At 44.7% G+C, this 12,641-nt stretch overlaps 4 protein-coding genes across 4 annotated transcripts; 3 read left to right on the top strand and 1 right to left on the bottom strand.

Moving 5' to 3' along the window:
- Positions 1 to 1,723: 1,723 nt before the first annotated feature.
- INS49_007556 (uncharacterized protein) lies at positions 1,724 to 3,561 on the top strand (the record flags this gene model as incomplete). Its single annotated transcript, XM_043168319.1, has 6 exons — positions 1,724 to 1,978; positions 2,046 to 2,241; positions 2,306 to 2,461; positions 2,522 to 2,602; positions 2,665 to 2,769; positions 2,843 to 3,561. 6 exons carry the CDS (start codon positions 1,724 to 1,726, stop codon positions 3,559 to 3,561), a joined length of 1,512 nt encoding a protein of 503 aa, XP_043016778.1.
- A 365-nt stretch (positions 3,562 to 3,926) lies between these two features.
- Positions 3,927 to 4,348, bottom strand: INS49_007555 (uncharacterized protein; the record flags this gene model as incomplete). Its single annotated transcript, XM_043168318.1, has 3 exons — positions 3,927 to 4,037; positions 4,113 to 4,172; positions 4,244 to 4,348. The coding sequence occupies 3 exons, from the start codon at positions 4,346 to 4,348 to the stop codon at positions 3,927 to 3,929; spliced, it is 276 nt and encodes a 91-aa protein (XP_043016777.1).
- A 4,176-nt stretch (positions 4,349 to 8,524) lies between these two features.
- Positions 8,525 to 9,583, top strand: INS49_007554 (uncharacterized protein; the record flags this gene model as incomplete). Its single annotated transcript, XM_043168317.1, has 1 exon — positions 8,525 to 9,583. One exon carries the CDS (start codon positions 8,525 to 8,527, stop codon positions 9,581 to 9,583), a length of 1,059 nt encoding a protein of 352 aa, XP_043016776.1.
- Positions 9,584 to 10,153: 570 nt separating this feature from the next.
- INS49_007553 (uncharacterized protein) lies at positions 10,154 to 10,477 on the top strand (the record flags this gene model as incomplete). The annotated part of the gene is made up of 1 exon (XM_043168316.1): positions 10,154 to 10,477. The coding sequence occupies one exon, from the start codon at positions 10,154 to 10,156 to the stop codon at positions 10,475 to 10,477; it is 324 nt and encodes a 107-aa protein (XP_043016775.1).
- Between the last annotated feature and the right edge of the window lie 2,164 nt (positions 10,478 to 12,641).

Genomic DNA, 12,641 nt, shown 5'->3' with positions numbered 1-12,641 from the left:
CCCTTAATATGCTTTTAGCTACTTATTATATAATATTATTTAATAAACTTTAATTTTATATAATTACTTATATTACTTAGTTAAATATTAAATTTTAAATTATATATTATAAAAAGTTAATTTCTATATTTAAAAATCCAAATCTTAATAAGTTTACGCTAATGCTTAATACATTATTAAAGTTTCTTTTTAATTTAACGCTTTTTAATAGTTTTCCTAACATTTTTCCATAAGGATCTTCTTTACAATAAAAATCATAAAAGATCTTAAGGAAATCCAACTAATTATAACGAGTTTATATATTATAAACGCTAAGCATTATCATAACTAAGCCTAGTTAAATAAAGAGAGAGAAAGAAAAGGTATAAAAGCTAAATTGCCTGAATTCCGGCAATAAAATGCCGGAAACCTTAGGTTTTAAGCTAAAACCCGAAACCCTTACCTTAATGGGTCACACCCATTACAAATATTTCCATATAAAATATTAAGAATCCTTAATATTTAAAGCCTTTAACTTTTAAAAAATATTTTAAAAATAATAAAACTATAATAGATTTTTTTAAGTATTCTTTTTATAATCTTCTTTTAAAATAATATCGTTTAAGCTTAGGGTTAGGGGTTTTGGATTTAATTTGGATTTATTATATGGGTTTGAAAAGTGTGAGTTTGTGTGGGAAAGGCGGCCGGAATCGGGGGGCGGCCGGAATCCGGGTGTGCTTCGCGGTAATCTCCGACGATGGCTCCAGGCGTGCCAGTCTTCTGTCGCCTGGACTGCCTTCCTTTTAAGTTGTCTTCAGGCCTCCGAAATTATGTTCTCATCGACCCGTCTTACCTGAAAAGCCCAAATTTCTTGAGACATGGATACGACCTCTAACGTCCCCGGCCTCAATCTCGTCCGACTCTCACATGCAGAACCCAAAGCCCATCGAGATCTGACCGCCGGAAGTGAGCTATTGTAAGTTGCATACTGCTGTGCTACCTGTGACACAATGGCCGTGCCGGGCAGCCTGATCTGATAGCTGGTAAAAGCAGGTGTCCACGCGAGGCTCTGCTGAACACCATCTCGTTTCAGCTTCAAGATCAGCAAAAGTTCCTGCGGTATTCCCGGTGTATGAATCAGCCCGGGCTCATTTGCGTAAGTCCACAGCCACATACTGTCGGCTTCCGTGTGCTAGGAGTCGTGGCTTGCCACTATTTGTCAAATAGTCATACTGAAGCCGACATGCACCGCGCTATCACGTTGCAGCATGCAGAATGCAAGTGGTGAGCGGTAATCGGGTCCTTCCGATTTTGAAACATCTTAGCGATCTCAAGAAAAGAGCGGTATTACGAAGCCTACGTAAGAGCGTGGCCATCCTCGATTTTTTGAGGTCTATGACCTCAAGTCGGGATCCCAGCAAACGAGAACAGATCCGTCCACCCTCGGTGCTGTTCAGAATTTGGTCAAGCTGGCTCTGATCTTTGTGCACTATGCAAGCCAATAACACGTTGAGTGCTTGGTACACAGCCGGCAGCGACTCCGGGTCGGTCTTTCATGGTTATCTTCATGTTCACTGTTTCACATGACACCGAAGCTCCGTCCTTCACCATTTCCTCCAAGCTGCTTGGTCTAATCTTTTCTTCTTTTTCATATGCATAGAAAGTGCTCAGACTGATTAGGCATTCTAGCCATTATGCATCCGCCCTCGAGGCCTGTCGAACCTCCAGACTGCGGTTGACAAACATGGACTTAACTACCGAGGAGGAGGACCTTTTGTTCAAACCTCCTAGTGACGGCGTCGAAGTCAAAGTCAGGATCGAGCTTGTCTTGATGGACATGCAGAAACGCGAGAAGCGGCCTGAGTGGTTGGAGAAGACGCGTCACTTCTTCCACGGCTTTTGCAAGGTTGTCGACAGGACATCTGCGCTGGTTCAACCGATGCTACCGCAGAGTCCTGAGTACACTGTCACCTTCGGACTGCTTATTCTTTTGTTTCGCGTAGGTTTATCCAGAAAAGACAACCCTGCAGTACCCTACCTAGCCACTAAACATACTCAAATGCCAGGCGGTTGCAACCAAGAATGACAGGGAGGAGGCTTTGATGGAGCACCTAGACAAACTGGCCGCCAAGCTCCCAGTCGTTGACTTCTACAACAACACGTTTCCTACTGCCAAGATGAAGCTCACCGTTTCCAAGTTGTATGCTGAAGTCATGAGCTTCTTTGATAATGCTCTGAGTTATTATCACGGCGGACGTCTAGGTTTGTACTCAGTCAAAGATGTATGGATTCCGTTGTGCGACAATGCTCTGATCCAGAGACACAGCGAAGCTCGCCGATGCATTGTTTCGCACGAAGCCCAAGTTTGAAGAGTCCATTGCCATGATCGAGAAGGAGGTCAACAAAATGCTTGACCTAAAGAATGTCGCCCACGAAGCGCAGACAGCAGACATCCAGGTGATTGTCACCAAGATGGAACAAGGTTCGGATCGCCGAGATACTCTTGAGTTGGTGCCCATGCAACATACTGATGATTATGAAGATGTTGCCACGCTACTGCAGGACGGGGCACAGAAATCTCAGGCCAAAGAGATCCAGGAAGTCCTTAGCCGTACTGGAAAGGGTAAGTAAATTCGAGTGCCACTGCTATGACGAGAATTCCGGCCTGCTGACAGATGCACCAAGATCTCGTCCGGCTCCAAGAAAGTATGCACTACATTGGTACTGCTGCCAGCTTCGGCCTAGAGACTCTACACCAGCGGATTTTGAAGTTCGACTCGACAATGACCCGTAAGACTCAATCTACCTCTGTCTCGGACTTATCTATCTGGGACTCGGAGTCCTTTGAGCTAATTGAACGTAGAGGTGCAAATGCACAGCATGATCACTCATGCGCAAAGCTTGCAAGATGTGGTCATAACTTCAGGCCCCGGTGCATACTGGGACGCTGGTGAGGCTCTTGCCAGACTCTCGGCCCGGGGCTTCCGTCTATCCCAAAAAGATCGCTGGGAGAACAATGGCATTCTCGACGAACTTCTGGAATGGTCCAGCGCACCAACCTCGATATTGTGGATCGGCGGCTCCTGCGGGAACCAGGAAAGCTGGGTCACGGATTTGTCCCTCGACATTGCCCATACCCTGCTGTCCCACCGGGTAAACGTAGTCTACATATTCTGTTCTGATGTCCTGGAGAATTCTCAAACTCTTACGCCAAAGCGACTAGTGCAGATACTGGCTTGCCAGCTTCTCGAGATGCATCCCGAAATCCCGTATGAGAATGCTTCGTACTTCAGCCTGACACGACTCAGAAACACAAGGACGTTCTCAGGCATCTGGCAGATATTCGAGCGCTTGGTCATGGGCCTGGGCGAGGTATTCATCCTTATTGACAAAATCGAATCTTGCGTTGTGGACGATACTGCTGACTTGAGGAACGATTTGATCCCGTCCATGTTACGACTGGCAGAGAAGGCTCCCGGTGTAAGAGGGATTGTTACCAGTGTGTATGAAGCACCTGAGTACGATGGGATGGAACAGGTTTATATCGATACAGCGCGCCGCCCAGCGATTGCCAAAGCATAGTTGCGTTGCGGAAATTTGCGAGCCAAAATGACCAACCCGGAATATGAGTGGTAGTATGAATGCGATTAGGCCGTAGAAACATCATGTCGAGCCAGCGATGCAAGAACAGACCAAGTCAATATTGAAACATGCTTAAGCCGTGGTCGTTCACGGTTTTCACGTCCGCGAGCTTCTTTTCACACATAGGGAATGTTAGGCAATGGGCTTGAATGAGAATCGAATTCCTATGAAATGAATGTGCCGAGACTAATTATAACGGAAGTCTTCGTTCTTGCACACAACGAGTGACTGGTCGATTTCTTGGTTGGAAGTCCATCAAACCATCCTTTCCCTGGACTTAATCGTTCAATCATTACACATCAAATTTACTCGTCCGTGACCAAGTCACATCCGTAGGTCCCCGAGCATCCAGGGCACAGGATGTTGCCGTTGACGTCTCCGCATTTCGCACCGTCTCCACCCCCAGTACCGACGCACTGCTCCCATGTCAGCTATCTCACCCTCACAGTAGACGGAAATCATTGTCTCTTTGGGATCCTCTTCTGACTTACAGATCCAACATTGCACGGCATATTAGCGAGGCCAAACCGGCAGGAAGTCCCGTTGCATTCCTAAACAAGAGAAAGGTTAGCCGTCGGGTTGGGGAAGAACAATGTACGAATTTCCTGCGACTGTTACGTACACCGGTTGAAACGGTTCGCTTCTCTTTGCCCTGCTCGGAGGAGGGGGCGGCAGCGCCAAAGGCGACAAGGGCCATGGAAACGGCAATGAGCTTGGTGAAGTACATTTTGAGGATCGTTCGAAAGCTTGGACAAGTGCAATGTCTTGAATGTGTATATACAAGAGCTGGCAGGTGCGTGATGAAAGTCTGAGGTGATGCTGAATATCTAGAATTACCGCTGACTGAAGAGAAAGAGGCCGTCTATTTATACTCGTTTCCTGCTGACTCTCGATGCTGTAAAGAGCTACTTGGGCACCTACCTAGGTAGGCAACCATCTCAACAGACGCAGTGTGAGGACTTGATACACATGCCGCGAGGCTGAGCTGTAGCATTTACACTCCGCCGGGTACAATGTTGTTAGCTCGGCACTTCTGTGGGTCAGCAACTCGCAGGTATCTGCACATCAAACCTCTGCCTAAGATGTACTTATCTACACGAAAAACGTATATCTCTTTAACAGAAGTTGTGACCGCTTGCTGTCCTTAGAACTTTGCTTCTTTGGGTGCCTGAGAAGTAATTATTGACTGAGAGTATTGATATATGATTATTTAAGTGTGAAGAAAGTAATGGGTACCTTGCGGCGAGTACAGGGATAGGGTAATGTGAAAGTCCTGAAGACAATATCAATCCCGGCGGAGTATAGAACGAGTGTTCTGCCGCTTCCAGTGTCGTACAGGCTGAGATACTCTGCGAAAAGCTGTTCTTAGACACGCACCTGGTCCACATATTTGCTCAACTCGGTGGAGAACTGCGAACTACAAAAAACCCCTGTTTCCTTGCTGCCCGCCCTTCTCTTCAGGGTTTTGATCTGCGGTAGGAGGATTGGACAGCCGCGATGGGACCTTAAGCCATTGGCCACGAGGCTCGGTTATAAAAATTCGGATCGTGAATCGGCAGTGATAGACAGTCGATCTCAGCCTTTCCAAAGCTACATTAGTCACGGAAGGATTTTGTGGATACTGTAAGCTGACTGTCTAACCTCACGATTACACCCACTGGCAGTGGGGACTCCTCGGATTTCAATCATTGCGACCAATTACGTTGCGAAAGACGCGAGGCTTCAGTCTGTTGGACAATACGTGTCAAACATTCAATCCGCCTGGTATGGAGATCCGTAAGCTTAGAAGGTCTCGAGGCAGCGTTCCGACTTCGGGAATCTTCCCGACTTCCGCTGGTCAGCAAAAACTGCTTATTGAGGAAAACATATTTCGGTACGCATCTGCAAACCGAAGAGGATCTGAATGAGTCATTGATACAATGAGGAAAGATCCCTAGAACAACGTTCCATATATCGCGATGAGGTATACGTCTCAACACCGAGCGGGACTCAGCCATAAGGTACGATCTTTTTTGACCAGCTGACTGGTCTGGATTTTACGCGCGGATGACTGTCTGCTCTATTCTGAGCTCCATGCGTGTCGGTACGGCTCGTGCTGTACATTCCTTTGATGGCCATGTCGGCAGTCGTCACCCTGCCCTCGGGATTTACGATGATCTCAAACCTATTGGGAATAGCGCTGCGCCTTTATTGCAAGAATAGTACTATACCACCTTGAGAGCTATTCTGCCGTTGTTGCAGCCCGAGTAAGCGGAATGGATGGCAACCTATTGTCCGCAATCGTCTCTCGTCCACGAAGTCCAATTTCCCCCGGCTTCTTATTTCACCGCCGTCTTTGACTGTGCTCAAACCAAATGGCAACAGAATCTCCCTGAATTAGTTGAACTGATCATATGTGGGCATGACATTCATCTTGTGTCTCATGAGAGGTGTCTAGACGGTCATGTCGTGGACGTGCTGTTTCGCCCCCCCCCCCCAGCCAGAGACGAAAAGTGTAGGAGTAGAGCGTGTGAATCTCATGAATTGCCAGACAGTGATTATGCAGAGGTTTCGAGTCCAAGCTTTCACTACATTATCCAAATTCGGTTCCATATTTATGGAATCCCATGCTGTTCGCCGCCCATGGGCACTTCATGCTGGTCACGTGGCCCAATTCGATCTAAGCCTATTTGACTTGCTGACATCAATGCCAGAACAGTCAAGTAACTTGTCCGCTCATCTCAATTGATAGTAAAGGCGCTCAATACTAAAACAGATTCGAGAATGGACTGAGATTTTCTTCGCAAACCGTCCTTGTAACCCCCAATCGTATCATTCTGTTGTAGCTTCCGCGCGAGAATCGCTAGTTATGCACTGAAGGCAAAATACGTTCTAGACGGTACACAGTGAGTTTTCTCACCCTTCACATGGGGTACCTTTTGGTCTCTCCGTGACAGTCTGTTGCTCATCTTTTCCATCAGAACTTACGCAACTATTCAAATAATTCAATTCTTCTAAACTTAGTCTTACTGATATTCATTCCCTCCGCCAAAGCGCCCGTGTTGATGCAAATACCTCGGCGTGGCTGCAAGTTGAAGGCGATCAACAGGTGCGTCGTTATCTAGGAAAGCCTTGCTTACCTTTGAAAGTACCGTCGACTTCCGGATCTGGGAACCCCAATTTTGCACTTGAGTGCCTTGAGCTACTTCAGAGGGATGATTGGAACGTGCCAAATGTCGTCCAGCCTCTAACGTGGCTTGGGCTCCACAATACCCCTCCCACAACGGGATTACTGAGCACGCGACCCTCCATCAGAGACAAACGCCTTGAATGGCTCTCTATCAGCCCAATCAGTGAAGCCCGCCTACTGGGCCGAAGCGTCGGTCCAGTCTTGGTACAGTGCAGGGAAGCACAAACTTAACGACTGCAATTACTGCCTGTCTATCTTGGAATCTTCTGAATCAGGAAATAGAATCGTGAATGTGTTGGGGAAGGCTACCCGGCGTATGACACAGGGAGTGAGCACAGTAAGCGACGGCGGATGACTATTAGACACCAAGCTTCATCTGGGCGAGGCTGCATGACCGGGGAGATTCCGCCGATTTTTATCCCAGGCTACCCCAGCACAGTGTAAGGCTGAGATAAGCGAAACTCGGGTGCAGAGGCCGGATTGATAGTGAAAGCTGCCCGGTGTGAACATTCGTCGCTTAGCATTTTCAATGATTATCATTATGTAAGAACTTCCATCAACCCTAGAAGACTTTGATCTATCGGTCACACTGAATGTCCTTCACTATCGAATCCAGGTCATTACCCTGCAACCAGCTATGCCGTTATCTTGTTTTCATCCAGGGTTATAGTGTTGATCGGGGGCCAATTGCTAGCATAGTTTTCCAGACCAGATGAGCAGACACCCTCCGCGAAAAGTGAAGCACAATACTCCTCGATGCTTCAAGGGTCAGAAGAAGACAGACGTGCATGAAGAATGACCACTCCAGCCCATCACATGTGCAACTAACTTGCATGTTCTCGCCAGTAACGGTGACCACTATATTTCTGCATATCACAAGTCTACCACAGCCATCTCCAAGCAGCTTACGGCTCCGATCTCAAGAAGAAAAGATTAAGAAAACCAAGGACAAGTCATGAAGCAGCCGGAGCACCTTCTGTAAGTCTACTGGTTGCAACGCAATTGCTGCCAGATGGGCCGTCAGGCATGGGCGAGACCAAAAGCCATGACAGACACCCCCATGCTTTCATGTACTTAGACCCCATGGCACCATCTTCATATGTTCGTGGTGATGGGCGGCCGCATCTGGAAGAGACTTCCGTGTGATCCGCGTATCTAGCATTGTGGCTTGTGCCTCCATGTGAAAGTGGCGCAGGTTCCTAGCAAATCACACATAAATCACACATTCTCGTCTGACGACCTATGCTGTCGACGAAATCTGAGACCTCGTCTTCGCATGGTCTTGTGAAACCTCAGGCTGCTTGCACCCATATAGACACGCGCCCTCACTTCTTCCCCTGTCAAAGAGGATACCGCAGGACTGCCTGCGTTGTATTCCAGTCCGCATGGTCACGCCGCATTAACTTGACAACTTTCATGTCCCCACTGTGCAGGATCACTATTTGTGCCTGCACTTTTGCCCTCGGCAGTAAACACGCACTGTGAAGCCTCCGGGCGGCGCACGCCATGTTCAAAAGCTGGACGATAGGAGCCGGCGGGGGACTGACAGAAAGACACAATGATATCGATCCTGCTTCCGGAAGGAAATTGATTCTCCGAGCGTGTAATTACTGCCGGGCAAAGAAGCTTAAGTGCACGGGTGATCGATCTGGCTGCCAGCGGTGCAGAGACCTCTCGAGGACGTGCGACTATGACCTGGGAGGAATCGGGCGTCGATACAAGCAGAGGACTCGCATGTCCCAGGATCAAAATTCGACTTTGGATGCAAGAGACTCCCACCATGAACAGCGGCTGTTCACTCTCCGTACGGACGACGAGACGGCGACAACGCTGAAAGATGCGGATGGAAGTAGCACCGGTGGCAAGCTGCCGGGTCAGGGGCCATCGCAAGCGCAATCATCCCAGGAACTTCAGGAAGTACAATCACAGGCTTCCTACTGTGCTACGGAATTCTCACCTTCATCGTCTGCAACAGGTGTATCGGCTCAAAGCTGGGGTGCCGGAAGCGAAGCCATCGCATCGCCTTGTCATTTTGACGATTTTTTGGGTACAGGGGGTGACGCACCAAGCTTTCCCCTGGACTTGGTGACTCTGAAGAATGCATACTGTGAAGCTCAACGGTCTGTCACCCAACACCCACAAACATCAACATCTGAAACACCGCGAGTCAACGATAATGGCCTCAAAGTCTCCGCCGAAGTGCCAGGCTTGAGGCAGCAGCAACAGATCCTAGCAGACGCTCCGTACGGCTCTAGCCACGTCTCAAATCCTACCACCCTGACGTTTTCGCCATGCCTTTGCCTCCACCGTACGATTCTGATCATGGACGAGGTCGAAGTGATATTGGGCGAGGCCGCCGCCAGCGCAGGCAGTCAAGCCTCTGCCTATAAGTTCGACGTTGTTCTGGCCACCCACAGAGAGGCTCTGCGCCACGTCAAGACCACGCTGGATTGCAACGACTGTGCGAGATCCATCGAGAACATGATCATCCTCACATTCCTCGTCGAGAAGCTGGCGCGCGTTTGTCACGGTATGGTGTCAGCGATCAGAGAAAAGGACCCAGAGAATTGCGGCAACATCCAGCCTTTTGGGTTTGGTAGCTATGAGGTTGAATCGTGGGAGGAGCTCCGCATGGTTGTCTCCAAGTTGCTGGAATTGCAGCTCTGTGGGCTCCGTGCGCTGGTGAAGCAGCTGGTCGGCACGTCACGGTGGATGGATTCGGGCACGATGGCGAGGCGCCTGGCCGTGACAGACCAGCTCATGTCGCTTACCTTCTCCTTGTTGCCGACTTGAACTGGAAGATGTATCCAAAATTGCACGATAGTCAATTTAGCACTCATGTCCGCAGAAATTTAAAAATGGGATAATATCGGTGAGAACCTATTTCAGCCCGGAGATCATGGGGTCATCGCACGAAGAAATGTCTGTCCCGTCAACCATTGTGATGATCAGATTGCGGCGACTTGGCATATGCTGTAAGTTTATCTGCGGTGGTCACAACACCCCCTCGCCCTGCACGCCGAGTAAAAAGAACACCTACGTAATGATAGGAAAGTCGGGTAATACTTAATTGGGCCCGGGCGCCAACCCCGAGTGTAAGATGCCGGAAACCAACCACTCACGCAAAAGACCGAGGCCCAATCAGTAAGCGTCACACATCTAAGCTGACGCCGCGTCGGGGATCGTAAATACAGTGGGTTTCTACCGACTTGTCTGTAAACCCCCCTCCCGGCGCATTCGTTCGATCCGCAGTGAAAAAGCTGTCTCGCAATCGCTCAAGATCAAAGGAAATATCTCTTCCTGATCGAAACAGGAAAACCAAGCCCCCACGACAAATTGTTTCATTAACCAAGGGGAATCAATATGCCCTCCTCCCGTAGCCGCCTCGCATGGCTCGAGCCACTCGACACCGACGATGCCACTTTTTCCGCGCCGCACTGGAAGGACTTCGTCGTCCCCGGCTCCATGAAGGCCTACTCCTCCGTCGCACTGGCCGGCGTGGCATCGGCTGCGCTGGCGATAAGCCTGGGACTCGGCCGGCCGGCCATCTTCGCTATGGTGGCGGTTGCGCACTGTGTGGTGGCCGGCCTCGTGGTAGGGGGATCCGCCATGACCGCCCGCGCCTGGCCCATCGGCAAGGCCAAAACCAACAGCGAGACGAGACAGCTGCTGAGCGTGGCGCAGTAGGCCACGCCTTGGGCCTACGTGCGCATATAGCCAACAAACCCGAAGCTGCCCAGGGAGTGTTGGTGAGGATGTGGAAAGGCAAGGGAATCTCCAATCAACCTCGTGGTCGGACTTTAGCAACCTGGAGGCCTGCACGATATACAAGGTGAAGCCGAGTTCTTCCATCGGAGACAGTCAATACCGCAGAGGCAGGGATCACATCAATGGACATGGAAACATGCGATGATATATATATATGCACCAGTGGAGGTGAACGAAGGAGCAACGAGAATTACCGAAGTCAGGAGTTGTGTCGGGCTTTTTTCTTACTGCTAGAGAGGACCGATTAGGATAGTACATTCTTTGGGGAGTCACAAGCTACCTATATACAATGGTCAGGGGTATGTGGGCATGGTGCTGCCAACGTGGCTCTGCCAAGTGGCTCATAGCTCATTGAGGAGATTCAAATATGGGTATAGATTGTCGGAAAGGTAGATACCGTGTAGTTTCTAGGCACCATGAAATGTCAAGAATGTCAAGGTCTCAACATTCCAAGCCAGACAACCCACTCCCACGCATCATGTTGACTTCCAAATAGAACACCTAAGTTAGGGTCTGCACATTCGGCCCACCCCCTGATTCGGCCCACTCCATACCCGCGTGCGCGTTAAGTCCACCGTATTATATATTACGCATTTTCTTTATAATGGAATTTTTTCTTTTCTTTAAACTTTTAATATATTATTATCTATTAATTATAAAGTTATATATAAAAAAAGATATAAATATAATACTTAAGGCAATTTAAGCTAATATTAATATTTAAAAAGCCTTTTTATATTAAAATATTTTAAGAATTATACTTTATAATTATTATTATAATATTTAAAGCTATTTAAATACCTTAAAATTTTAAATAAGGTTATTATAAATTTAAGAAATATATTTATTTAATTAAGTAATTAATTAAATAATATTAAGGCTATTAATAATATATTTTAAAATAAAGTTTTTTATAATTTAAGTAATTATTTCTTAAAAATATTAATTACTCTTTAATAAGCATTAATTAAAAGTTTTTTTTATTAAAAATCCTAAGATTTAAAATATATAAAGTTATTAAATAACTTTAAGCTAAGTAAATAAAGTAAAAATAAGTATAATTAAAAAGTAATTTAATTTTCTTTAATTATTAATAATTATAAATATTTATTTAAAAAATTATTATAATATTAATAAAAAGAATATAGCTAAGGATAAAAAGAAGAATAATATTATTTTAAAATTTAAAAAAAGGAAAGTTATTATTTAAAAAAGTTATAAGTTATATATATAAACTTCTTTCCTTAAGTATATCTTTATAATAAATAAATTATACCTTTTCTTTATTATTTTTAAGGGGAAATTAATTTAATAATAATAATTTAAAATTTTTAAGAATTAAAAAAATTAAGAGTTTATAATAATATTAAATAGCTAAATAAATAATATTATAATATTTAAGTAGCTATAAAAGATCTTTATTTCTTAAATAAAGCTAAATATCTTTAAAAAGTAGTATTTATTAATAATAAATAAATATAAAAGTTATTATATTTTAAAGTTTATATAAAAATACTTTTTATATAAGATTTATTACTTTTATTTATTGCTATATACCTTATATATATTATAACCTTTTAATTTAAGGGTATTTCTTAACTTTAAAGCAATATATAAAAAGAAAGTAAATCTTTTAAACTTTTATATTAATAATATTTATATTAAAAAGTAATTATTTCTTTATTATTATTAAAAGATAAGATTTATAATATTTAAAGAAAAGTATATACTTTTTAAATAATAAGGAATTAATTTATAATTAATTAATATAGTTAAATTATTAATAAGTGCAATTATATATAAAAACTTTAATAAAATAATATTTATATTTATTTTTAATAATGCTATAAGAATTAAAAAACTTAAATTAATTACTTTAATACTTATTAAGTTATAAAAAAGGGTTTTTTTAACCTTTAAAGTATTTTAAGAAATATAAGTTACTTTTATTAATTATAACTTATAAAAATACTTAATTATAACTTAATAATTATTCTTTAAAAAGGTTTAAAAAGGATATAATAAGAAAAATTAATAATTAATAATGCTTTTATAAGAAAATTAAGTTCTTAAAGATAAATTA

The sequence above is a fragment of the Diaporthe citri genome (assembly GCF_014595645.1).
Source record: "Diaporthe citri strain NFHF-8-4 chromosome Unknown scaffold_23, whole genome shotgun sequence".
In the NCBI taxonomy this organism is placed as follows: Eukaryota; Fungi; Ascomycota; class Sordariomycetes; order Diaporthales; family Diaporthaceae; genus Diaporthe; species Diaporthe citri.
Note: the sequence above shows the minus strand (reverse complement) of the source record. Positions and strands in the feature narration are given on the sequence as shown.